The following is a 27,668-nucleotide window of genomic DNA, read 5'->3' as shown; positions in this document are numbered from 1 at the left end:
ACACACACACACACACACACACACACACACACACACACACACACACACCATCCAGTCCAGAATCACACACTATATGTGGTGGTCATGTCTTTTTGGTGTTCTTCAATTTCAAACAGTTCTTCAGTCTTTTAATTTTATGACCATGGATACTTTTGAAGATTACATGCCAGTTATTTTATAGAATGTCACTCAATTTGATTTTGCCTGATGTTTCCATATGACTAGATTCAGATCATGCATCTTTGGCAAGAATATCAGAGAAGTGATGCTATGTTCTTGCCACTGTATCTTGTCAGGTGGCACACAACTTTGATTTGTCCCATCACTGAAGATACTCACTCTATTTGACTAAGGTTGTTCACTGCTCCTTCACTGTAAAGTTATTTTTTCCTTTTATAATTATTTTATGGTAAAGTACTTCAAAACTATGTAAATTCAGCATCAAATTTTTAACTTATTCATTTACTTATGATCACTTATTGTTTCAATTATATATAGCTTATTATTTTAGTATGACTTCATAATTTCCCATTTTGTTCAATGGGTTATATGCTCAATGGGTTTGGCAACTATTAGAAACTGTTACTATCAATATTTATTTTGATGCTCAAATTGTCCCAAATATGGCCCATGGGAGCCCCTTTAAGTTGGTTTCCAGTGTTCTTCTGACATGTGCCCATCATTCTTTTAGCTTTTCCATTCTTTCTAGCATAAAAAGATGTTCTAGGTTCATAATGTCCTTTTTTTCTGCCTCGGCCCTCTGAACAGCTCCAGTTCCTTTTATTATTTTTTTAAAGATTTTATTTTTTATTATTATTTTTTAAAGTAAACCCTATTCCCAACATGGGGCTCGAATCCACGACCCTGACATCAAGAGTCACATGCTCCACCAACTAAGCCAGCCAGCCACCCCAGCACCGTTCCTTTTAAATGGAGAATGGTTTTTAGAAACCAGATCTGAATGTTAGGTATGCTCCACTGCTCCCACGCCGGCAGACCTAGAGAATGGATGTATATATGTGTATATAGAAATATATGTGTGTGTATATATAAATATATAGGAGATACATCATTTATAAACTGTGGGTGATTTTGGTCAAATCAATTAGCCTCTTTCAGTTCTAGTACTGGAATTTATAAAACATGGTAATAACTATTTAAGATACTCTATACGAAAGCACTGCATGATAGCTAGAGCTGGAAAAATTCCAATTATTTTTTAGTACAATCAAACACGAAGCCTTATTTTCAGGGTCTATATTTCAGCTGTTGCTCACTGGTATCACCATTCTCACTGTTGGAACTCTTACCCTATAGCTGTTAAATATTTTGAACAACATTCCTGCCATTTTTCACCATTCTCGAAACACATTTTAAGAGCTCGTTTTATCACTGTTGTCACATATACCAAACAATGAAATGACTCCCCGCCTCTCCATGGCACAATGGAAGTCTGGTATGTCATTTCATCCTTTCAGTACCTAAAAAGTTTTAACTAAATCTTTCAAATTTTGGTTAAATGTCTTTGACTTTTATACATTCTTCCAAACTCTACTGTGATGCCACAGATTTGTACTTCTTTTTAAAAATAATTTTCAGGGGCGCCTGGGTGGCGCAGTCGGTTAAGCGTCCGACTTCAGCCAGGTCACGATCTCGCGGTCCGTGAGTTCGAGCCCCGCGTCAGGCTCTGGGCTGATGGCTTGGAGCCTGGAGCCTGTTTCCGATTCTGTGTCTCCCTCTCTCTCTGCCCCTTGCCCGTTCATGCTCTGTCTCTCTCTGTCCCAAAAATAAATAAACGTTGAAAAAAAAAATTAAAAAAAATAAAAATAAAAATAATTTTCATATTATGCCATTGTTTGTAAGTCTGTTTTTCTGCTAGAAAGTGTGAGAAGTATGTTCTATGCTCAATTAAGTCAGATCAGTGTCTCATTCAATTGTGTATTCTCCAGAGCAAGCACAACCTGCACACAGAACACCTTACTATAAATATGTGTTGAATATCAGAATCAATCCTAAAAAATTAATTCTTATACAGTTAATATAGATGTAATTAGTAATTCACAGACTGTTGTATTCACAAATCCTTCTGGAATAGCACTGTCCAATCCAGCAGCCACCAGCCTTATCTGGCTACTGAGTGCTTGAATGAACCTAATCCAAACTGAGATATACACCTTATTTCAAGATAAGAAACATTTCATTAATACATTTTTATACTGATTATATGTTGAAATAATATTTGCATATATTGGGTTAAATGAATGTATTATTAAAATTAATTTCAACTATTTCTTTTTAACATGGCTTTTCTTAATGTGGCTCCCAGAAAATTTTAAATTACATATATCCTCATGTTGTATTTCTACCGGACAGTGCTGTTCCAGAAGTTTCTAGGTTATTAATGAGGAATAAAGAGCTCAAAAGATTGGGGCACCTGGGTGGCTCAGTCAGTTAGGCGTCTGACTTCGGCTCGGGTCATGATCTCGGGGTTCCTGAGTTCAAGCCCCACATCAGGCTCTGTGCTGACAGCTCGGAGCCTGAAGCCTGCTTTGGATTCTGTGTCTCCCTGTCTCTCTTCCCCTCCTCCTCTTGCACTCTGTCTATCTCTCTCTCAAAAATAAACAAACATTAAAAAAAAAAAAAAAGAGGTCAAAAGATTTATGACTAGATATATAGCCTCCTTAGAGCAAGGACAGTAAAATCCCTGCATAGCCCTAACACTTTGCTAGCTAGAGGAACCATCCATTCAAATGGATGCTGTAAGACAGACATGAGGAAATGCAGGCATCTAAAAATATACTACCTTGGTGAACTGACTGTCTTTTTAAAATGCACCCAGGGGTCTGTACTCTGCAATCCTTCTCTAACACTTCATGCCTGCACAGAGGTAGTCAACGCTATACTGCTCTCACTTGTTTTCTCTATGAATAATTTATTTGCTCGCCTCTTTATTCCACTTAGTCAATTTGGATCCTCTGGCCTGAAGTAAAAAGAGATTTTTAATCTCTTTTTTTCCCTTTAGTCGCTTGTCTCAACAGCATCCTCTAGTAATGTATTCTTCCCTCAAATTTGAAGTGTCTGGGTGAAGAGAAATAAGCATTTAGTTAATTTTGTCATTACTGACCTGCATTTCATATTTCAGAGTCATGTGGAAGCACCAGGATCCCATTCCTACCACTGAAATTAAAACAAACAAATAAAAAAAAAGATTAGCATGAAATTCTTTGGGGGTAGCCAGAGTGACTTGAGAAGGTAATATGACATTGCAAAGCACTGAGTTTTAAGAACAAAGTTTATGAAATCTTATGGCAGGATATAGTAGACTCTGCATAAGCTCTATAATTGATGAAATTTTGATATAGAAAAAAAAACCCAAGTACAGGACAAGTTCTCATAAATTCCCTCTATTAAGTGGATTTATTGGATTAATCAATATTCTCCATTCTTTCTATAAAATATACTACCCAATGCTCAGGATAAGTTTTTTTTTTTTTTTTTTTTTTTTTTTTGAATGTATATAGAAGTTTACTGAATACAGCACAAGGGAGGGGCGGGCAGGCAGGACAGTAAAGGAGAGACTGTCTACCTCCTAAGATAAGCTTTAGTGTTTATAGCTAGTTAGCTACTCTTTAGTACTTCCTAGCACTTCCAGCCCAGCCAAATAGCTGAATTGTATACTAAGAGTCAGACAGTTATGTCTGTTACCAAACCTGTTAATGCCACTGTATGTAGTTATCAGAAATATGATTCCAAAGAAAGCCGTTGTTTCTCCAGAAACTATTTAAAACGCTTAAAATGGACTCAATAAAAGAGAGTTGCTAATAAAAACTGCTGTTGAATTAAGCGTGGGTAAGATATGTTAGATTGAGAAAAACAGTAAAAATTTAAAGACTGTATTTACATCTCAAAGTTCTTTCCAAGTGCCTCTATTTTAAATAAACTGTTCATTTTAGGTTTTTAAAAATTTTTGTTTTTAATCCAACAAAGTCTAAGGAGAACTATTAATTAGGATCCCATATTTAAAGGCCACACTGTATATCAAATAAGTGTCAAAGATTATACAATTATATGTTCGAATTAAAATAAAATTTTAAGGTAGGTGTTTATATTATCTTTTCAATAATTCTATGCTTTGAAGTTTTAAAAATTAGCTGACCAAATACAAGCCCCTATCAAACCTGATAAAAAAGTTTCTACTGTGATATATTAAACAATTCCACAAGCACTTACTGAGCACCTCCTATTTGCCAAATTCAGTTACAGTTACAAAGATAAGATTCAGTCATTGACCTGAATGAAGCATATAGTCTAATGGAAGAGACAGGCAGCTAAAATGCCAGTAGATGGAGATATAATAAAGAGATACGCAGAATACCACGAGAGCACAGAAGAAGGGCACTTACAAAGGAAGACAGAGAAGAGAAACCAGGGGAGTCAGCCTTAAGGGTGGTTAAGAGCCTTAAGGGTGGTTAAGATGGTCAACAAACATGGTAAATGGGGGTGTCACAAAATTGTACAAAGCCACTTGAGAAAAATTTCAAGTTCTGTTACCATTGCTTTTTTAAAAAAAGTCACTAAATATGTTATCACATATTTTTTAATATTCAAAATGAAATGACAGAAGTAAACAATTACTGTACTCATTCTAAAGAAATGAGGAAGTAGAATAGTTGAGGTCTTTTTACCAAGGGAGAAATTAGAAGGTGCAAAGGTGGATAAATTAATGGAAGGGGGGTGGGGAACCCACAAACTGTGAGATAAAGGCATATAATATACTAAGAATAAAAATGAAATGCAGAGGGATGAGGCACCTGGGTGGTTCAGTCGGTTAAGTGTCTGACTTCAGCTCAGGTCATGATCTCGTGATTCGTGAGTTTGAGTCCCGAGTCAGGTTCTGTGCTGACAGCTCAGAGCCTGGAGCCTGCTTAGGATTCTGCGTCTCCCTCTCTCTCCCTCTGCCCCTGCCCCATTCGTGCTCCGTCTCTCTCTCCCAAAAATAAACAAACATTAAAAACATTTTTTTTTTTAATGTAGAGGGATGACTATTCATTTTGAAAGGTAGACTGGCTACTTAATCATGATTTGGTCAAGAAATTTTTTTGTCCAAACCTTCTCAAATGTTCTCTTGTACTGTTTATCATATAGCATTAAAAGTCTGATTTTCAGAGATCTCTACAATTTACTTCCTTTCAACAATCTACTGAGAAAGCAAAGAAATGTAATAGAACAGCATCACCTTTCTCGACACAATATTTTCTATTTTGCCACCTTAAAGCAAACTAATTTTTGCTAACGCTTGTCAGCTTTATCAAGATATAACTCATATACTATAAAATTAATTTAAAATGCACAATTCAACTGTTTTTAAATGTTCAGTCTGTGCAACCATCATCACCTAATTTTAGAATAGTTTTATCATCCCAAAGAGAAATCTCCTATCTATCAGTAGTCACTCCCTATTTCTCCTCACCTCTCCCCACTCCTCAGTCCTAGATAATCACTAATGTATTTTCTGTCCCTATAGATTTGCCTTTTCTGGACTTTTCATATAAATAGAATCATACAGTATGTAGCCTTTTACATCTGGTTTCTTTCACTGAGCATATTTTCAAGGTTCATTCACATTATAGCATGTATCAATAATTTATTTCTTTCATGGATGAATAATAGTCTATTCTGTGAACACACTACATTTTATTCATCCATTCACCAGTTGATGGAACTTGTTAAAAATTGCATGTCTGTGTCCCCACCTCCCAAATTTATATGTTGAAGCTTTAACCCCAAATGTGGAGCCTTTGGGTGTGGAGACTTTAGAAGGTAATTAAGTTGAGAAGAGGTCAGGAGGGTAAGGTCCCCTTGATGGTACTAGTGTCTTCCTAAGAAGAGGAAAAGCCAGGACCTCACTCTCTTATCTGCCTGCATGTCAACAGGAGAGGGAGAGGCCCCATGTCGGCTCTGTGCTGATAGTTCAGAGCCTGGAGACTGCTTGAAATTCTGTGTCTCCCTCTCTCTGTCCCTCCCTCATTCACACTCTGTGTCTGTCTCTCTCTCTCTCAAAAATAAATAAACATTAAAAAAATTAAAAAAAAAACTATCAGATTTTAACAGATTAAATTCCAAAGTCCATGATTTAGTCTAAATAAATCTATATAAATCTATAAATCTAAGTCTATATTTAGTCTAAATCTTCAGCCTAAGGTAATTCTCTGCTTCTGTGTGAACCCTGAAGATTCTCATTTTATCTAACAGTATTCCATACTGTTACCCCCTCAGGACCAATGCTCTCCTTCCTTCCCTGAAGCAGCATGTCTCCTTCTAGTAAAGGCCAACCAGGCTCTTGTGCTCTAGGATATCATCTGTTCTCTTAAATCTTCAACTTATTAGCACCTTTCTCTCCTGTCTCTTTAACATCTACTTCTCTAAGGGACTGTTACATATTCTCTCATAGTATCTCCAAAGCCACCTTTCCACCCCATTACCTATGCTTCTTCACTTCCCTGAGTTTTCAAAAGAACTGCCTCCATTTCCTTACCTCTATTCCCCATCGATTCCTCAAACCTCTTCACACCACTAAAACAGCGCTTTCCTGTCTTCATCTCACTCACTCTCTTACTGGCAGTTAGTAACTGAAATACTTTCCTCTCTAGTTTTCTGTAATGCCCTATTCTCCTGGTTTTTATCTCATGACTGCTTCTTCCTAGGTTCCTTTGTTGGCTCCTTCTATCCTTCAGGTCTAAATCAGGGGCTGTAAACTCAAATGCCCAGAGAGGCATTTAAGTAAAATAGCTAAGTGGAGAACAATAAGGAACAGTAGAGATTGTGGTCAAATGTATAGACCAGTCTGAAGAGAACAGCCTGCGCTGACAGCTCCCATGCAGAAATACAGGCTCAGTGATGCTGTATCTTCTAATTATTCAAGAGAAGGCAAAGATCTGGATTTCTATGGGAACTCTCTCAATTTTCAAATATGGACAACTAGTTTCATTTAAAATAATTTTTTTAATGTTTATTTATTTTTGAGAGAGAGACAGAACACGAGCAGGGGAGGGGCAGAGAGAGAGGGAGACACAGAATCCGAAACAGACTCCAGGCTCTGAGCTGTCAGCACAGAGCCCAATGCAGGACTTGAACTCACAAGCAGTGAGATCATGACCTGAGGTGAAGTCAGGTGCTTAACCGACTAAGCCACCCAGATGCCCCTGGGCAACTAATTTTAAAATGGTTAAATTTTAAATTTAACCCAATCAAAACACGTCTACATGCCAGATTCTGCCTTTGGGTGATGAACTTGTGGTATTTATATTCATCTTCAGCCATCTTCTCTTTCTACGTTCATTCCCTCAGGTGATCCCATCAGTTCCCACAGCTTTAAATACCAACTTTTGACAATGATGCCTAACCCCCTCCCCTGAACTCCAATCTCACATATTTTAACATCTACCTGACTCTGCATTTAATGTCTCACAGGCATTTAAAAACTCAACATAATCAAAACGGAATGCAAGATATTCTCTCCACATGCTTGCATAAACTAGAAACCTAGAAGTCAACTGAAAATCTTTTTTTTAACCCCCACATTTAACACATTAATAACCCCTATTGGCACTCTCCAAAATACACCCCAAGTCATCCACTTCTCTCCAGTGTCCACTGGTGCTGTCCCAGTGTAAACCACTATCATCTCTCACTTGGACCACTGCAACAGTCTGTTAACTGGCTTCCCAGCTTGCACTTTTACTGTCTACAAAACCATTCTCAGGGCGCCTGGAGGACTTAGTTGGTTAAGCATCCGACTTCGGCTCAGGTCAGGATCTCGCAGTTTGTGAGTTCAAGCCCCACGTCAGGCTCTGTGCTGACAGCTCAGAGCCTGGAGCCTGCTCAAGATTCTGTGTCTCCCCTCTCTCAAACCACCCCCCCCCATGCTCATGTTCTGTCTCTGTCTCTCAATAATAAATAAATGTTAAAAAAAAAAAAGCCATTCTCCACAAAGCATCCGGAATGATCTTTTAAAAGCATAAATAGCATCATGTCACATTCCTACTAAAAACCCTCCACTGGCTTTTAGAATAAAATCCAGATGCTTTACTCTGGCCCTGCATGATCTGGCTCTTGCCTAAATGCCTCCAAATTCGTGTTTTGCCACTTTCCCCCCTTAACTACTACAGAACATTAAGGGAGAGAAAGCAAACAGGTAATTACTATATGGTGTATTAAGTGCTGTGGTAAAGATACGCATTGTATTCAGTGGGAGCACAGAAAAGGGTCCTCCAATTCTATCAGGGACTGAGGAAAGTTTAAAAGGCGGGCTTTCTAGAGGAAATGATACTATGGCAAGTCCAGAAGGACAGACATGCTGAATTTGCCAGACAAAGAGCGTTAAAGGCAGACATGTAAAAATATAGGTGGTTCTGAAAATAGCAAGTCGTTTGATATAAAGTATCAAGTACACCTGGGACAGTTATAGAAGATGAGGGCAGTAAAGGCAGAGAATCCAGATTAGCACCAACCCGCCAAGGCATACAGATTTTCAAACAGTTATCTCTTTTAAAGAGAAAATGGTTGAATTAAAAGTGGCATGCCCGGCTGGAGAACCCTGGCAAAGTTTTAGCACAGTTAACCAGTTCTCACCACTAACATGCTACAATTTGTCAACAGGTGTATATTTTCTGAATAGTATCCCAACTAGCACAAATAAGAAATTCAAGAATAGAGAGGTTGAGTTGCCCAAGCCAAAGGAACAAATGTGAAATGTGCGAAAACAAAACAACATTCGTTGATCCTTAAATTATACAAACTAGAAATTCTGGAGATTCTTTAAAAGGAATCTAAACATTTTCTTTTTTTTTCTTTTTCTTTTTCTTTTTTTTTTTCTTTTTTTTTTTTTTTTTGCTCTTGACATGTAAATTGACTCAATCTCATGGAGAATGAGATAATTAACGTAAGGGTGATTGTTAGCCAACATTTCATCACAATGTTTCCCTTAAAAGTCTGAGGCATCAAAGTTAAAATAAAATTCACATTTATAGGAATTATCTAGAATGTTCCAAAAAACAAGCAACAGGGACAAGTTGCCCCACATGGCCATGGCTAAAGTGAAAACCGAGGCAGTCAAATAGTAATGGAATTGGAATAAAAAGGTCAATGTACCATCTTCTAATTAGATGTTCATATTCTCAGCACTTCAGTACAGTTTCAAGTCTCTCAAGCATGTAATAGAATTTCACCGAGTTAGAACCTCTTGATTTAAATATTCTGGCAAGCTACCAGTCAAAGTTTTTCAAGGTTACAACAGAATACAGATATGTTCCAATACCCATTTATTTTGATCCATTTGACTGACCATACCATGGAAAGAGTGTATAAAGGCTTTGGAATCAGATCTAAACTACAATCCCAAGTCTATCACTTATTACTTATCTATTTTGGCAAGTTGCTTAAGTCTCTTTGAGACCCAGATATCTCAACTGTAAAATAAAGGTAACAATGTTTATCATTGAAAGGTTGCTATGAGGATTACCTCGCATATACCCGACATATAGTAGGCATCAATAAATTTTATTTTCTAATCCCTAACTCAAGCTATTAAAAAAATTCATGTAAGGGCACCTGAGTGGCTCAGTTGGTTGAGAGTCTTGGTTTTGGCTCAGGTCATGATCTCACGGTTTGTGGGTTCAAGTCCTGCATTGGGCTCTGAGCTGACAGTGTGGAGCCTGCTTGGGATTCTCTCTCTTTCCTTTTTTCTCTCTGTCCTTCCCCCTCTCTCACTCTCTGTCTTTCTCAAAATAAATTTAAAAACTTAAAAATTTTTTTAAAAAATCCATGTACAATCGCTTCTTGGCCTTTTGGCTAAGATCAAGTGTAAAAAATTCATGTACATAGAGAATGCAGTCATTAGATTTCTGAAGTAGGTTAGCTTATTTACCATGACAGAAAGTTAAAGGTCCACGAACAACTGAGCTCCTTTTAAAGCCTATCATGATTTACCAAAATGTATAAGAAGGGACCCCGAATAATTGAAAAAGGAGAAGGGCATATTATTATAAAGTATCAAAGGCATTAATGGTGTAAGGTGTGATTATTTTAAAATTATGAACTCAGGTTAGAGATTTTGGGGTTATTGGTGGTGTCAAAACAATGCCAGCTACAATTATAGGGTATGCATGTTTGTACTTTCCTGGTGAAGTTACCATTCACATTAGAAACAAAATGCACTACTGTATTAGAGAGGTAGTAGAACGTAGTGATTAAAAGAATGAGCTTTGGAGAGGTGTCCTAAGAAGTTTGTACTTTATGCCTAAACTGATGAGAAGTCATTTAAGGTATTTAATAAGAGCTTTTCCAATTGTTTCCCACCTACCCTAAGGGGAACTGATCACATTCCCTTTTCTAATTTAATACTTACCAAGTATATAGCCTTATTATAGTACCACATATACATACAGGAGCAGAATATCCTATTTATTTAGCCTTATTAGTGTATTGTTTTGGACTCCTTTCTCCTGTCCCACTCAGCATCAATGAGGATGCTGATGGGCTACTACATTTAGTTTAGCAATTCATGGGCGACAGTACTAACTACATTAGAATGGTACGCAGAATAATGGCTCCCAAAGATGTCTGCATCTCAATCCCAAAACCTATGAATGAATATGTCACTTTACTTTAAATGCCAAAGATGATCTTGCAAATGTGATTAAATTAAGGACCTTGCATTGAGGAGATTATCCTAGATTATTATAGTATGCCCAACCTGATCACCTGAGTCCTCAAAAGCAGGAAACTTTGGGAGATGGGACTACGGAAAAATGCTCAGAGATGTAAAGTTTCTAGCTTTGAAGATATAGGAAAGTGGCCATGTGCCCAGGAAGGCTACAGAACGCTAGAAAGGGACGATGAGCCATGTAAATTGGAAAAGACGAGAAAACTGACTCTCTCTCTTAGAGCCCCCAGAAAAAAAAAACCACAGACCTGCCAACCTTGATTTTAGCTCAGTGAGACTTGTGTCAGAATTCTAATCTATAGAACTATAAGATAATAAATTTATTTTATTGTTTTAAGCTACTTAATTTGTGGTGCTTTGTTATAGTAGCAATAGAAACCCAGTATGATTGGGGTGCCTAGGTAGCTCAGTCAGCTAGGTGTCTGACTCGATTTTGGCTCAGGTCATGATCTCACAGTTCGTGAGTTCGAGCCCCGCCATGTAGGGCTCTGCACTGACAACACAGAGCCTGCCTGGGATTCTCTCTCCCTCTCTCTCTGCCTGTCCCCTGCTCACATGCTCTGTTCTCTCTGTCTCTCAAAATAAATAAACATTAAAAAAATAAAACAACACGATTACTAACAATGGCTAGTATATTAGTTAATAAACTGGTATCTGAAGTGCCTTTAAAAACTCTTGCCTAAGTGGGGCACCTGGGTGGCTCAGTTGGTTAAGCATCTGACTTTGGCTCAGGTCATGATCCCCCGGTTTGTGGGTTCAAGCCCTGCATCGGGCTCTGTGCTGACAGCTCAGAGCCTGGAGCCTGTTTCAGATTCTGTGTCTCCTCCTCTCTCTCTGCCCCTGCCCCCCATGCTCATGCTCTGTCTCTCAATAATAAATAAATGTTAAAAAAAATTTTTTTTTCTAAACTCTTGCCTAAAAACTTTGGCTCCTCTAAAGACTATTAGAAAAAGTAAAAAGGCTTAAGTTACAAACTGGGAGTACATATTCACAATACATTATCTGACAAAGGATTCATAACCAGAAAATGCAATACAAAAATCAGTAAGAAAAAGACAACCCAATTTTAAAATGGGCAAAAGACTTGTAGAGTCTTGTAGAGCCATTACAAAAGATGCTATCCAACAGGCCAAAAAGTTTTTGACAAGTGCTCATTATCATTATTCAATGAAGAAATCTAATTAAAACCTCAATGAGATATCACTACACACCAAACCAGAATGACTAAAATTAAAAAGACTAATAAGCATGGGCAACAATGTGGAAGAACTGGAACTCTCACATATGGCTGGTGTGAGTATAAAATGGTCTAACCATTTAAAAAATTGTTTTGACAGGGTGCCTGGGTGGCTCAGTCAGGTTCAGGTCACGATCTCACGGTTCATGGTTTCAAGCCCTGCTTTGGGCTCTGAGCTGACAGTTCAGAACCTGGAGCCTGCTTTGGATTCTGTATCTCCCTCTCTTTCTCTCTGCTCCTCTCCCACTTGTGCTCTCTCACTCTCTCTCAAGAATAAATATTTAAAAATAAAAATAAAAAATTGGCAGTTGCTAATTAAGTTTAAATGCAGACTACCCTATGACCTAGCAATTCTACACCTAGGCATATCTAAAAGAAATGAGTGCACGTGTCCATCAAAAGACATATTCAATATCCACAGAATCTTTATTCACAAAAGTCCCAAACCAAAAATAACCCAAATGCCCTTAACAGAAAAATGGGCAAATGAATTATATTATATTCACACAACAGAATATTACATATCAATACAAAGTGAATGAACTACTGATATTAAACACAGATGAATCTCAAGAACATTACATCAAGTGAAAGAATACAGATGCCAGAGGACATATTCTGTGACTCCATTTCCATAAAGTTCAAGAACACACAAATTAAAATATAGAACTAGAAGTCAGAATAGTAGTTACCTTTGGGAGAGTGTTGACTGAAAAAGGGCACAAGGCAACTTTCTGGCCTAACTAAAATGTTCTGTATCTTTTTTTTTTTTTTAATTTTTTTTCAACGTTTTTATTTATTTATGGGACAGACAGAGACAGAGCATGAACAGGGGAGGGGCAGAGACAGAGGGAGACACAGAATCGGAAACAGGCTCCAGGCTCCGAGCCATCAGCCCAGAGCCTGACGCGGGGCTCGAACTCACGGACCGCAAGATCGTGACCTGGCTGAAGTCGGACGCTTAACCGACTGCGCCACCCAGGCGCCCTTAAAATGTTCTGTATCTTGATGTGAGTGGTGGTCACATGGGTAAAATCTCATTGAGCTATATATACGATCTGCACATTTTACTACATATGAAATATACCTCAATTTTTAAAAAGGAAGAATTGGGAGGTGGAAACCTCTTGTCTGCTGTGCTCCAAATATACTTTGCCCATCAAATACTCCCACGTAAGTGATTTTAGTACTATTCATACTGTTTCTGGAACTGGAACATCTATCCATGCCTCCAGGCAGGTTAAGAAACAAACAAATATTCCACAGGTAGAGGATAAGTAAGAATACAAAATAACATGATAATAATGGATAGAGATAATATGGTAATTGAAGGGAGAACCAAAGTAATTCTGTTTAAAGGTATCTATGGACAACACAGGGGAATATCTGGACTGCCTAGGGAGGTTAAGGTATGTTCAACAGAATAGAGCTACAGCAAGCAATAATAATGGACATGATAACAGAAACGAGACTAGATGTTATAATTTCTTAACATTTATTTTCTTAGAACATAACTATCATTCAATTATCATCTTATTCTGGCTCCAGCCTAAAACATTTAAAATAAGTCACAACTGAGGCCATAGGAACCAGGTGAAGAGCCATTACAGCGGCCTGCTTTCCACCTTAGGCTATTTCTTACCATGCTTTCTACTGGCCCACTTTAACTTTCTACCAGGCACCTTTCCTGGCCGCCTCATTTCCTCACTTCCTGTCCACGGACTACACAGGCTACTTAGGAATCTGTGGTTGAGCCTGTCCCTGGGTTTTGGCTACTAGGCTGAAAATGTTCATTCAAAGTATAGTCATATAAAAACCACACTTGCATATGCACAAAGATTAAGAAATATTAACCAAAACATGAAAACACCTTTTCTGTTGGGTGATCTTACTATCACATTACTTTTTCAACAGATTAGAAAAAAAGATCATTGATGTTTCTGGCAATGTCTGAAAAACTGAAGCTAAAACTTATTTATTACCAATAAATAAGTTATAAGCAGGTTATAAAATGATTTCTAAAGGTCTTTTCCACAGCACATTGATTTTATGTCTGTTTCATTACAAACTGTAATTGCTATAATCTAAAAGGTTATTAGTCTAGTTTATAGTCCACTCACTTTGCCCTAGAACAAAAGGCATGATATTCTTAAGATCATTTCAGGGGACTCTGATTTAGCCTGGCAGTGGCAGACTCTAGGTAAGATCATAACTAAACTTAAGGCTATTCCATGCAAAAAATTTTCAATGGTCCTTTTCACGAGGAAATGACTTTGTGTCTCTGTGACATTTCTACTTCAATAACTTTCATTTCAGCACTAGACTTAGAAAGAGATAATAAAGACCTTTATATACGTTTTGACTATATTACAACTCATGTTTTTTGTTGTTGACAATTACCTACTTATTTAGATAAACTCACAACAAATACATTTGTACAACTACAAACAAATTTTGTAAGTTTGGGGGTAAAGAGAAAAATTAAATCTCATGAAAGAAAATTAAATCTTGTGAAAAAGGTTTCTTTTGGCATGGTTCTATTTTAGATTATGAACAGTTTTAAATTACTGGTTTATGGCATAATGATTTAAAGCATAGAGATCTGAGTTCAAGGTATTGCTCATCATTTACTAATTTTGTGATCTTGGTCAAATTACTTCTCAAATACTCACTTATAAAATGAGGTTAAAGAGTTCCTCATAGGTTGTGGAGAATTTTAAATGACATAATATAAATTAATATACTTACCACAGAGTCTGGTACATTATAAATGCCTTATAAATGATAATTATTGTTGTCTCTTCAAGCTCCATCAATGTTAACAGCAAATTTTATGGCCTCATAAAAATTAATGACTAAGCCATAGTCACATGAAGCTTGGAAAATTCTGAAAGTCCTAACATCAAACATTAAATAGTAACCAGGCAGGCAGAATTTAGCTTCAAATAACTTGTCTTTGCTTTTCAATTTATTCTCCTAGTTTTATTATGAGACAAGGAGTATTAAACTCATCTCTCTATATAAATAATTTTGCTGGTTTCAAAAATATTTCAAAAATATTTACTTAAAACAAATACTATGTTCCTATTCCCCCTTCAATTTAATAGCATTTCTACTTTTCTTTTTTTTTTTTTTAATTTTTTTCAACGTTTATTTATTTTTGGGACAGAGAGAGACAGAGCATGAACGGGGGAGGCGCAGAGAGAGAGGGAGACACAGAATCGGAAACAGGCTCCAGGCTCTGAGCCATCAGCCCAGAGCCTGACGCGGGGCTCGAACTCCCGGACCGCGAGATCGTGACCTGGCTGAAGTCGGACGCTTAACCGACTGCGCCACCCAGGCGCCCCACATTTCTACTTTTCTAATAGACTTATTAGAAAGATAATCAGAGGCAACACCTTTGATTCTCCTATTGATGTCATGAACATCTCTTCCTTTCATAAACTGTATACATAGAGAACAATACAGTAGAAAAATAACCCAAAAGAGAAAGATTTTTAGACAAAGGGACTTGGGTGGTTCCAAAGCAGCTATAACTGGGATGGTAAATTCAGTTGAAATCAGGCTTATCAGAAGAACTGGCAACTGCTCAGGGACACAGGATGGGGAAAAAATAACATTTTTAACTCTTTAACTTCTTTAATTCTTCCTCATTGTACTTGGTATCTCTTCTTCCTAACACTGAACATATCCCTCAGTACATACTCAATTATAAAATTATTTAATACCTGTCTCTGCTGCTAAACCATAAGCTCCAAATAACAATGACTGAAGAATGATACCTAGTATATAATAGATTCTCAGTAAACATTTGTTGCATGAATTGGAAAATGACTAAATTCTTAGTGGATTTAGGTTCCAAGTCAGAACACAATATACCTCATAAATAACTAACAGTCTGTCCCTAATATGCCTCAACACAACATGAAAGTTCCCAATTCTTTCTTAAAATCTCCCTCAACTCCAAAAATTAAGTGCATTTCAAGTAGTTATTAAGGATTTTTTATCACAAAATTAAAATACTGAAAATCTTGTTGACGTATTTACTAAATGTCCTTGGATTTGTTAATCAAATCTCTGTTTCTTTTTTTTTTTTTTCTCAACGTTTTTTATTTATTTTTGGGACAGAGAGAGACAGAGCATGAACGGGGGAGGCGCAGAGAGAGAGGGAGACACAGAATCGGAAACAGGCTCCAGGCTCTGAGCCATCAGCCCAGAGCCCGACGCGGGGCTCGAACTCACGGACCGCGAGATCGTGACCTGGCTGAAGTCGGACGCTTAACCGACTGCGCCACCCAGGCGCCCCTCAAATCTCTGTTTCCAGATAAAGTTTATTCTGTGTGTGTGTGTGTGTGTGTGTGTGTGTGTGTGTGTGTGTGTGAGATAAACACACATACACACATATTTTTAGGGGGGAGACTTATCTCAGTAAAAAATTCAAACAAGTATATATATGAAAAAGACGTCTTAGCAAAAATGTCTGATGTTCAAGGTGTGTAAAAGAAAGCATTAATTCATTCATCAAACATTCTCACGTGTTTAGTTTGCATCAGGGATTGCTGAATGCCAGAAATGTAGAAGAGTAAGACTCAGCCCTGTTTTCAGGAAGTTCAGAAGGAACAGACACTTAAAAAACAGATTATGACAGTTAATATGTACAGTGATATGCTTGCAATCACAAAAGGAAGAATGAGGTATAGGAGTAATACAGAGAAGAGACTGTTAGATCAGCAAACACATCCTTCCTGTAATTACTGTCCATTTTTGTTCCTATATTTATTTATTCCAAATCTATTGTTTACTGTTAAACTGCTTGGTATTCTGGCATGCAGACAATTAGTGCTCAATAAATCTATTTAAAAAGTAAACACTTAGGGCACCTGGGTGGCTCAGTTGAGCATCCTACTCTTGGTTTCGGCTCAGGTCATGATGCCAGGGTCATGGGATCAAGTCCCATGTCAGGATCTGTGCTGAGGGTAGAACCTCCTTGGGGTTCTCTCTCTCTCTCTCTCTCTCTCTCTCTCACTCTCACTCTCACTCTCCCCCAACCCCCAGCTGCTAAGCCAGCTAGTGCGCGCTCTCTCTCTCTCTTTCTCTCTCAAAATAAATAAAATAAAATAAAAAAGTAAACCCTTATTTTGAAAATACTTCAAGATATTACAGAATTTATAAAAATATTACAATGAACTCCTATATAACCTTAACATAGATTCACTAACATTTTACCATCTTTCTATTTACATAAAAAATGTACATAAAATAAAGTAATACACACATTAGTGTTATTTTGTTGAAACGTTTGAGAGTAAGTTGATGAGACTATGACCTTTACCCCTAAATTCTTTACCAGGTATCTCCAAACAGGAACGTTCTTACATAATCACAATGCACCGATCAAATTCAGTAAATTTATATGAACGCAATATTACTATCTAATATACAGTCCTTATTCAAATTTCACTGATTTGCCCAGTGCTGCCCTTTAGACTTTCTTCTCTGCGTGCTGCAAATCCCATATTGCACTTATCTGTTCACCTGGAACACTTCTTCAATCTTTATCTTTCACTACTTTTAACAATTTTTGAAGCAAACAGGTGAACTGTTCCACAGAATACCCCTTAATTTGTTTGAATTATTTATTGATCGATTGATTGTTTCCTCATCATTTAAGGTTATGCACTTTTGGCAGAGATATTGTATAAGTGATGTTTCCTTTTCAGTGCATCACACCAGGAAAAACCAATTGTTAGTCTGTATCATTATTAATGTTAACTTAAAAATTTTTTTTTAATATTTTATTTTATTTTTGAGAGAGAGAAAGAGACAGCGTGAGCAGGGGAGGGGAAGAGAGAGAGGTAGACACAGAATCCAAAGCAGGCTCCGGGCTCCGAGCTGTCAGCACAGAGCCCGAGATGGGGCTCAAATTCACAAATGACGAATCATGACCTGAGCTGAAGTCAGACGCTCAATTGACTGACCCACCCAGGCGCCCCAGTGATGTTAACTTTGATTAATTGAGTAAGGTGATATCTGCCACATTTGTGTTTTTCCATTTGTAATTAATGAGTAATCTGTCAGAAGATACTTTCAGGCTGTGTAATTATGTTTTCCACTTTCATCCAGTATTTTTAGCATTCACTGATGACTCGTCTCAATCAATCATTACTATGATGGTTGCAAGAAAATAGATGGATTAAAAAAAAAAAGAAGCCAAATCTATCATTCTGTTTATAGTTATTAGTTGGCAATTCCACTTTTTAAAAATTTTTATTTACATTCCAGTTAGTTAACACAGTGTAGTATTAGTTTTAGGCGTACAATTTAGTGATTCAACACTTCATACAACACCTGGTACTCATCACAAATGCCTCCCTTAATCCCTGTCACCTATTTCACCCATTTCCCTCCCTCCCCCGTCCCCTTCCCTCTGGTAACCATCAGCGTGTTCTCTGTAGTTAAGAGTCTGTTTCTTGAGGCGCTTGGGTGGCTCAGGTGGTAAAGCTTTCAACTTCAACTTTGGCTCAAGCCATGATCTTGTGGTTCATGAGTTCGAGCCCCGCGTCAGGCTCTGTGCTAACAGCTCAGAGCCTGGAGCCTGCTTCAGATTCTGTGTCTCCCTCTCTCTCTCTGACCATCCTCTGCTCGCACTCTGTCTCTCTCTCAAAAATAAATAACATTTAAAAAATTAAGAAAAACAAAGTCTGTTTCTTGTCTTGGCAATTCTACTCTTAAAAAAAAAAAAAGCCTTCCCTTCTCATACCATTTGTTTGCTTGTGAGTATCAGTACAAACTTGTGGATTCTTTTTTTACATCATGTATTGTAACCCAATTCTGTCATTTTTCATTTGGAAGTTCAAATTGTCCTGGTTTGACCAACTGACTTCTGTGTTATTTGACATTATCCCCTCATTTTTTGGACACTTTCTACTTTTTGGCATGACAAAATGTTCCAGACTCATCTTGTAGTCTCATTGCCTCATCCCCAGAAGTCAGTCATTTCCCCAAGAAGCCTTCATATTCTTTCAGTGAGGAAGGATTTTTAGAAACCAAAGGCTCAACACTAGATGTGTTCGCTGCTACATAAGACTCATTGCTTCCAGGCCCTTTCCTAAGATAAAACACGGGACATCTTTTTGTTTGTTTTAATTATGCTGTTACCTCTAACTCCAATCCAATACCACAGAGTTCTTCCTTATTTTCCCCCATCCAAATTTATATCTTTCTTCAACATGAGAACCCTCACCTCCCAACAATACATTTCAATGTATTTCCTCATTTGCTTAATCCTGAAAGCCATACAGAAAGAACTTCAGAATTGCTATATTCATACCACTACAAATAATTAATAAACAAACAAACAAACAAACAAATAAATAAATAAATAAATAAAGTTAGCACTAAGGTTCAAGATTTCATTGAATTTCCTTCTGTTTTCAAACTGGGGACATTTAATGAAAATAACATTCAAAGTTAACTGGATTAATACTTCACTTTCCTCCTATGTGGTTATGTTCTTCATTTGATAAATGGTATGGTACCTTTTTTCTTCTTTCAACTTTATTTTATTTTTATTTTAATGTTTATTTATTTTTGAGAGAGAGAGAGAGAGAGAGACAAAGTGCAAGTGGGGGAGGGGCAAGAGACAGAGACACACACACAGAATCATAAGCAGGCTCTAGGCTCCGAGCTGTCAGCACAGACCCTGATGTGGGGCTCGAACTAATGAACAGTGAGATCATGACCTGAGCTGAAGTTGGATGCTTAACCAACTGAGCCACTCAGGCACCCCTTGACTGTAGTTTTTTATAGAAGTTTTCATTTCACAGAAAAATTTAACAGAAGGTACAGATGTTTCTTATATAATAACTAACCCCCCATTGCCATGCATAGCCTCCCCCATTATCAAAATCCCTAGAGGTGCATTTGTTACAACAAATGAATCTACATTAATACAACATTATCACCCAAAGTCCATAGTTTACATTATAGCTCACTCTCGGTATTGTACATTCTACGGGTTTGAACCAATATATGACATGTACCCACCATTACAGTGTCATAGAGATACAGAATAGTACAGTATCACAGAAATCTAGAATAGTTTCACTGTGCCAAAAATCATCTCTGTTCTGCCTATTCACATCTCCCTCCCCCCAGCTTCTGGCAACCAATGATCTTTTTACTGTCTCCATAGTTTTGCCTTTTCAAAACATCAGAGAGTTGGAATCATACAGTATTTAGCCTTTTCAGACTGGTTTCTTTCACTAGTGGGCATTTCAGGTTCCTTACTGTTTTTTGTAGTTTGATAATTCACTTCTTTATAGCACTGAATTGTATTTCATTGTCTGGAGGTACCACAGTTTATCCATTTACCTAATAAAGGACTTCTTGTTTGCTTCCAAGTATTGGCATTATAAATAAAGCTGAATTAAACATCTGTGTGATTTTTGGGTGGACCTAAGTTTTCAGGTCTTTTGAGTAAATATCAAAAAGCATGACAGCTGACATATGGTGAGATTATGCTGAGTTTTGTAAGAAACCACCAAACTGTCTTCCAAAGTGGCTGTACCACTGTGCATTCCTAGCAGCAATGAATGAGAGTTTGTGTTGTTCCACATCCTCAACGATATTTGGTCAGTGTTCTGGATTTGGCCATATTAACATGCTTAATGGGGTCTTACTGTTATTTTAATTTGCATTTTTCTGATGACATATGATGTGGAGCATCTTTTCATATTATTTTCCATCTGAATAAGTTTTTTGGTGAGGTGTCTGTTAAGGTCCTTGGTCCATTTTTTAACCAATTGTTTCCTACTGTTGAGTTTTACATTTACATTTTGTATACAAAGAGTTCTTTTACATTTTGGATAACAATTATCGGATGTTATCTTCTGCAATTCATTTTTCTTTATATTCAATGTCAGGGTCCTTCTCCCTAATTTCTACTACTCCTGTTCTGCTTGATATAATTATATTTTTTGAGTATATGGAATCATAATATGGTTCCAAAAATAAAAATACAAAAAGGTATACTCAAGATATGTTTCCCCTCCTCTATCCTTTTAAGTATATACTTTTACACTCTGTATCTTTCACTCTTTTTTTTTAATGTTTATTTGAGAGAGAGAGACAGACAGACAGAGTGGGGGAAGGGGCAGAGACAGAGGGAGACACAGAATCCGAAGCAGGCTCCAGGCTCTGAGCTGTCAGCACAAAACCCAACGCGAGGCTCGAACCCATGAACTGTGTGATCATGACCTGAGCCAAGGTCGGGCACTTAACAAACTGAGCCACCCATCCACCCTGAAACTCTGCATCTTTTAAATCCTTTATGGGCTTTATGTTTAAAGCTTATGTTTTAAGTTGTAATAAATATCCATATGTCCGTTTAATTGTGAATTACTGGGGATATATCTTCACAGAAAATTCTTTAAAATGTGAATGTTGAGTCAAAGGATAACTGCATATATAGTTTTGTTAGAAATTGCCAAATTCACCTACAAAAGTGTTTTATTCTCACCCGCAATGTATGAAGAGTGCCGATTTCTCCCACAGTCTTGCCAAAAGTGTGTTGTTGAGTATTTCACTTTTTGCCAGTCTGACAAATGAGAAACAATACATCGGTATAGTTCTCATTTGCATTTCTTTTATTATGAATGAACTGAGTACCTTTTCTTAAATATGTTGGTTATTTTTCATCTGTTTTGGAGAATTTTCTGTCTGTCTCTGACCACTTATTTCTATTGGACTTTTGCTCCTTTCTATCCTCAATATTTAAAAGTCATTTTTGCATTAGGGGTATTAAAACTCTACCTATAGCATGCATCATAAATATTTTCATCAACTGGTCTTTTCTCTGGACTTTGCTTATAGTATTTTTTTTCCAAGCCGAAGTTTCTAATTAATTGGACATTTTATTTTATTATATCTGGATGTTAAATCATAGTTTCCTCACACGCTGGATACAGAAGAATTCACACGTGTTTTAGTTTTTATAATTAGGTCTCTGATCAATTTAGAGCTTACTCTTATGTATGATACAAGGTATACAGACATCTATTCTATGTTTCTCTAAATACCATTTATTAAAATATTCATCTTTGTCCCAGCAATCAGAAATGTAATCTTTATCATATACCAAAATGTAACACAGACTTCGGTCTATTTAGGACTTATAAAAAAATTCTATTTTACTATCTATTGGAATACAAGTACAATATACTATTCACCAATGCAGGTTTTATAGTATACTTTAATATACAGGAGGACCAGTATATCCTTTACCTATTCTTTTTCAAAGATTTCCTGGGTATCTTTGCATGTTTATACTGTCATATGAACTTTAGTATCCATCTGTCTTATTCTTACACCAGGAAACAACTTACCAGTATTTCTATTAGCATTATTTATCTCAATAAATTAATCTAAACATAACAGACATCTTAAGTTGTCTATCCAGAAACAACTTTTTATTTGTTCAGACTGACTTTCATGGCATCAAAAGCATTTTAAAGTTTTTTCACACAGATTTTACATATTTCTTATTAAATTTATTCCTAGATATTTTATTTTGGGGGATATTTTAAATGGGGTCTTCTTTACTATTATATCTAATGGGATAATGTATGTATATATGAAGGCTATTGCCTTTTTCTGTTTTTTGTTTTTTGTTTTTAAAATTTTTTTTTTCAACGTTTATTTATTTTTGGGACAGAGAGAGACAGAGCATGAATGGGGGAGGGGCAGAGAGAGAGGGAGACACAGAATTGGAAACAGGCTCCAGGCTCTGAGCCATCAGCCCAGAGCCTGACGCGGGGCTCGAACTCCCAGACCGCGAGATCGTGACCTGGCTGAAGTCGGACACTTAACCGACTGCGCCACCCAGGCGCCCCTGTTTTTTGTTTTTTAATAGAGAGCACACGAGTGAGGGGAGAGGGGCAGACAGAGAGAAGCAATCCCACGACCCTGGAATCATGACCTGAGCCAAAATCATGAGTCGGATGGTGAACCAACTGAGACAGCCAGGTGCCCCATGGATATAACTTTTTATAATTTTAAATCTGATACCTCACCAAATAGTTTTCTTGTTGGAGTCAGTGTGAAAACTGATTCTCTAGGCTAGAGTTTTCAGAAACACTATGATGTCTGTAAACAGAGATAGTTTCCCTTCTTTCCCAATACTTAGGCACTTAATCATTTTCTCTGGTAGAAGTGCATTGATTAATATCTCTAGTGCTTCCACACTGAGTAAAAATGCTGGCTTTAGGACAGAGGTATGTATATTACCATGTTAAGACAGCATCCATCAATTCTTATTTTCTTGAGTTTTCTTTTTTTTTAATTTTTAAAAAATATTTATTTATTTTTGAGAGAGACAGAGACAGAGTGTGAACAGGGGAGGGGAAGAGAGAGGGAGACACAGAATCCGAAACAGGCTCCAGGCTCTGAGCTATCAGCCCAGAGCCTGACGCAGGGCTCAAACTCTCAAGCCACGAGATCATGACCTGAGCCGAAGTCGGACGCTTAACCGACTGAGTCTTGAGTTTTATTTCTTGCCAGAAATGGGTACTGAATTTTGACAAAGGCTTTTTCAGCATTTATGAAGATAATCACATGGTTTCTCTTCTTGAATTTGCTACTATAATAAATTCTATTAACGGATCTCCTCTAAATTTCAATGATCTTGAGCCCTGGGTAACAAACTCCAGTTGTAATGGGTTGTTATTTTCCTACTATAGGGTCAGATTCTATTTACTATCTACTACTTTTTAAAATAGGAAATACGGGGGCGCCTGGGTAGCTCAGTCAGTCAAGTGTCTGACTTCGGCTCAGGTCATGATCTCACTTTTTGTGAGTTTGAGCCCCACGTTGGGCTCTGTGCTGTCAGCTCAGAGCCTGGAGCCTGCTTCAGATTCTGTGGCCTCCTCTGTCTCTCAAAAACAAATAAACATTAAAAAAAATTTTTTTAATAATGAATAAGAAAAAAGAGTCAAATAAACTTAAATATCTTGCTTAATAACTCAAAAAAAGAAAAGTTCTTAAAACTAAAAGTTGTTTTGTTCATCACGTTTGGCACAAATTGACTTGACAGTAAAATCTGACCTGACTGGACATAAGGCTATTTATAATAAATGTTTAGCCCAGTTAGTGTGACTATTCATGTTACGCAGCAATATGAATAGTTCACCTATGAAGTGCTGCCCCAAGCCTTGGTGGGCTTCGTAGGTAGACTGCAGTATATACAACCTATTAATTTTCTAAAATCCAAAAGCAATCTGGATTCAGAAATACTTCTGGTTCTAAGGAATTGAATAAGGACTTATTAATCTATATCAGTGGTATAATTGGAAGAAATTGCTTTAAAAATTGAGCGTAAGGGCTTTCTCTAACCTTTAGAGAATAAATTTCATAAGGATGCCTTCCATCAAGAGACAGAGTCCCAAAAATTTCATTATATTGCCTCTATTGTGCTCTATTTTTATCTCCTTTAATCACCCCTAAACCTTTTTCAGTTGGAAAAAGATTACAGGAAAAAATAATTTAGAAAATATGTACCTCCATATAATCACAGGAATATCAGAAGAGAGATTACCACAATATGTGGAACAGTTACTCAAAACATCGTATCTATAAACTCACGGTGACAAATAGGATTCATTAATCTTCAACAATTAGGAGTGGGGCACCTGTGTGGCTTAGTCAGTTAAGTGTCTGACTTTGGCTCAGGTCATGATCTTGTGGTTCATGAGTTTGAGCCCCACATTGGGCTCTGTGCTGACAGCTCAGAGCCTAGAGCCTGCTTCACATTCTGTCTCTCTCTCTCTCTCTCTCTCTCTCTCTCTCTCTCTCTCTGTGCTCACACTCTCCCTGCTCACTCTCTCTCAAAAAAAAAAAAATAATAATAATAAGCATTAAAAAAATTAAAAACAAAACAATTAAGAGTGGCTGCCTGGATCCTAAACACCAGGTACAACAGGAAAAGTAGCTATACTCCACCAGAAAGGAGATACTGCTACTCTACACACTATTGCTGATTTCAAGTTTTCTGTATCTATATTCTCCTCTACTGCTTTTCTTCCTTCAGCCCCACCTCTGAGATGTAAACACTCAACGTGTCCCTCCTTCTCTCACATAGTATGCACATTACTCCATTTCCTGTGTCCATTCGTGTTTAGTTTTAAAGCAAGTATTGATATATACCATTAAATTCACTCATTGTACATGTATGACTTTTTGAGTTTTTGTAAGTTTATTTTTATTCACTCATTCATTCATTCTGAGGGGGGGAGGGGCAGAGACAGAAGGAGAGAGAGGGCTCCTCATGGGACAGACTCCACATGGGCAGTACAGAGACCAACGCGGGGCTCACACTCACGAACTGAGAGATTATGACCTGACCCAGATCCAGAGTCGGATGCTTAACCAAATGAGCTATGCAGGCGCTACTCAATTAATTTCTTTCTTTCTTCTTTCTCCTTCTTTATTCGTTCTTCCTTCCTTCCTTTCTTTCCATTTTATTTTTTTTTTTAATTCACATCCAAGTTAGTTAGCATATAGTGCAATAATGATTTCAGGAGTAGAATCCAGTGATTCATCCCCTATATTTATCCCAACAAGTGTCCTCCTTAATGTCCCTTGCCCATTTACCCATCCATCTACCCACAACCTTTAACAACCCTCAGTTTGTTCTCTATATTTAAGAGATTCTTATGTTTTGTTCCATCCCTGTTTTTATATTCTTTTTGCTTCCGTTCCCTTCTGTTCATTTGTTTTGTACCTTAAATTCCACATATGAGTGAAGTTATATCATTTGTCTTTCTCTAATTTCGCTTAGCATAATACACTCTAGTTCCATCCACGTTGTTGCAAATGGCAAGATTTCATTCTTTTTGATTGCCGAATTACACACTCCATTGTGTGTGTGTGTGTGTGTGTGTGTATGTGTGTATACCACATCTTCTTTATCCATTTGTCGACAGACATTTGGGCTCTTTCTATACTTTGGCTATTGTCAATAGTGCTGATATAAACATTGCGGTGCATGTGTCCCTTTGAAACAGCACACCTGTATCCCTTGGATAAATACCTAATAATGCAATTGCTGGATTGTAGGGTAGTTCTATTTTTAATTTTTTGAGGAACTTCCATACTGTCTTCCAGAGTGACTGCACCAGTCAGCATTCCCACCAGCAATGCAAAAGGGTTCCTCTTTTTTCCACATCCTCACCAGCATCTGTCATTGCCTGAGTTGTTAATTTTAGCCATTCTGACAGGTGTGAGGTGGTATCTTGTTGTGGTTTTGATTTGTATTTCCCTGATGATGAGTGACGCTGAGCATTTTTTCATGTATCTGTTAGCCATCTGAATGTCTTCTTTAGAAAAGTGTCCATTCATGTCTTTTGCCCATTTCTTCACTGGATTATTTGTTTTTTGGGCAGTGAGTTTGATAAGTTCTTTATAGATTTTGAATACTAGCCCTTTATCTGATATGTCATTTTCAAATATTTTCTCCCATTCCATCAGATGTCTTTTAGTTTTGCTGTTTTCTTTGCCGTGCAGAAGCTTTTTATCTTGATGAGGTCCCAATAGTTCATTTTTGCTTTTGTTTCCCTTGCCTCCAGAGATGTGTTGAGTAAGAAGTTGCTACAGGCAAGGTCAAAGAGGTTTTTGCCTGCTTTCTCCTTGGGGATTTTGATGGCTTCCTGTCTTATGTTTAGGTCTTTCATCCATTTTGAGTTTATTTTGTGTATTGTGTAAGAAAGTGGTCCAGGTTCATTCTTCTGCATGTTGCTGTCAAATTTTCCAATTTGCTGAAGAGACTGCCTTTATTCCATTAGATATTCTTTCCTCCTTTGTCAAAGATTAGTTGGCCAAACTAAATTTATCTTTGTAAAAATTTTATGCTTATTTAGTGTTTTGAGATGGGGGGGGGGGCATAAAGAGAGGCAGACCAAGGCTCTGTAGCAGGCTCCGTGCTGACAGCAGAGAGGCCAATGCGGGGCTTGAACACATGAACCGAGAGATCATGAATTGAGCCCAAGGTGGATGCTTAACCGAGTGAACCACCCAGACGCCCCGAGTTTTTATAAATTTAAAGAGTTGTGGGGGCACCTGGGTGGCTCAGTCAGTTAAGCATCTGACTTTTGGTCTCTGCTCAAGTCATGATCTCACAGTTTGTGAGTTGGAGCTCTGCATCGGGCTTTGCGCTGTCAGTGTGGAGCTGCTTAGGATTCTCTCTTCCTTTCCCTGGCCTCCCCCTGCTTGTACTTTCTCTTTCTCTCAAAGTAAATAAATAAACTTAAAAAAAAAAAAAAAAAAGTTGTGCAACCATCACCACAATCCAGTTTTGTGGTAACTGCAACACCCAAAGAAGTTGTTATACCCATCTGCAGTCAACATCCACTCCCACCCTAAACCCCAGGTAACTAATGATTTCCTTTGTATTTCCATGATTTTGTCTTTTCTAGAAATTTCATAATAGAATCATATAATTTATAAAGAATTTATATAATTTATAATAATTTACAAATCACATGATTTCATAAACAGAAGCATATAATCTGTGTTCTTTTGTGTTTTTTATTTTCTTTCACTTGCCAAATGTTTCTGAGGTTCCTCCATGTTGTTACATGCATTAGTAGTTCACTCCTTTCTGTTTCCTAATAATTTATGATATCTGCATTGATATTTGTATTAGTTCTTTTTTTT

The 27,668-nt window shown here is 37.3% G+C and overlaps 1 protein-coding gene across 3 annotated transcripts in view; it reads right to left on the bottom strand.

Annotated features, from left to right (window-relative positions):
- The window catches only part of ACER3 (alkaline ceramidase 3), a 169,620-nt gene that overhangs the window by 64,951 nt on the left and 77,001 nt on the right, over window positions 1-27,668 (bottom strand). For 2 of the 3 annotated variants that reach the window (XM_040489434.1, XM_040489435.1), the window contains exon 3: window positions 3,125-3,177. The exons of the other annotated variant lie outside the window; for it this stretch is intronic. In XM_040489434.1, the coding sequence (XP_040345368.1) occupies window positions 3,125-3,177 (53 nt within the window). The remainder of the gene's footprint in view (window positions 1-3,124; window positions 3,178-27,668) is intronic. 3 annotated transcript variants of the gene reach the window in all.

The sequence above is a fragment of the Herpailurus yagouaroundi genome, unplaced genomic scaffold (assembly GCF_014898765.1).
Source record: "Herpailurus yagouaroundi ecotype Mexico unplaced genomic scaffold, PumYag 180, whole genome shotgun sequence".
Classification (NCBI taxonomy): Eukaryota; Metazoa; Chordata; class Mammalia; order Carnivora; family Felidae; genus Herpailurus; species Herpailurus yagouaroundi.
The sequence above is the reverse complement of the archived record's forward strand: the minus strand, read 5'-3'. Positions and strand labels throughout refer to the sequence as shown.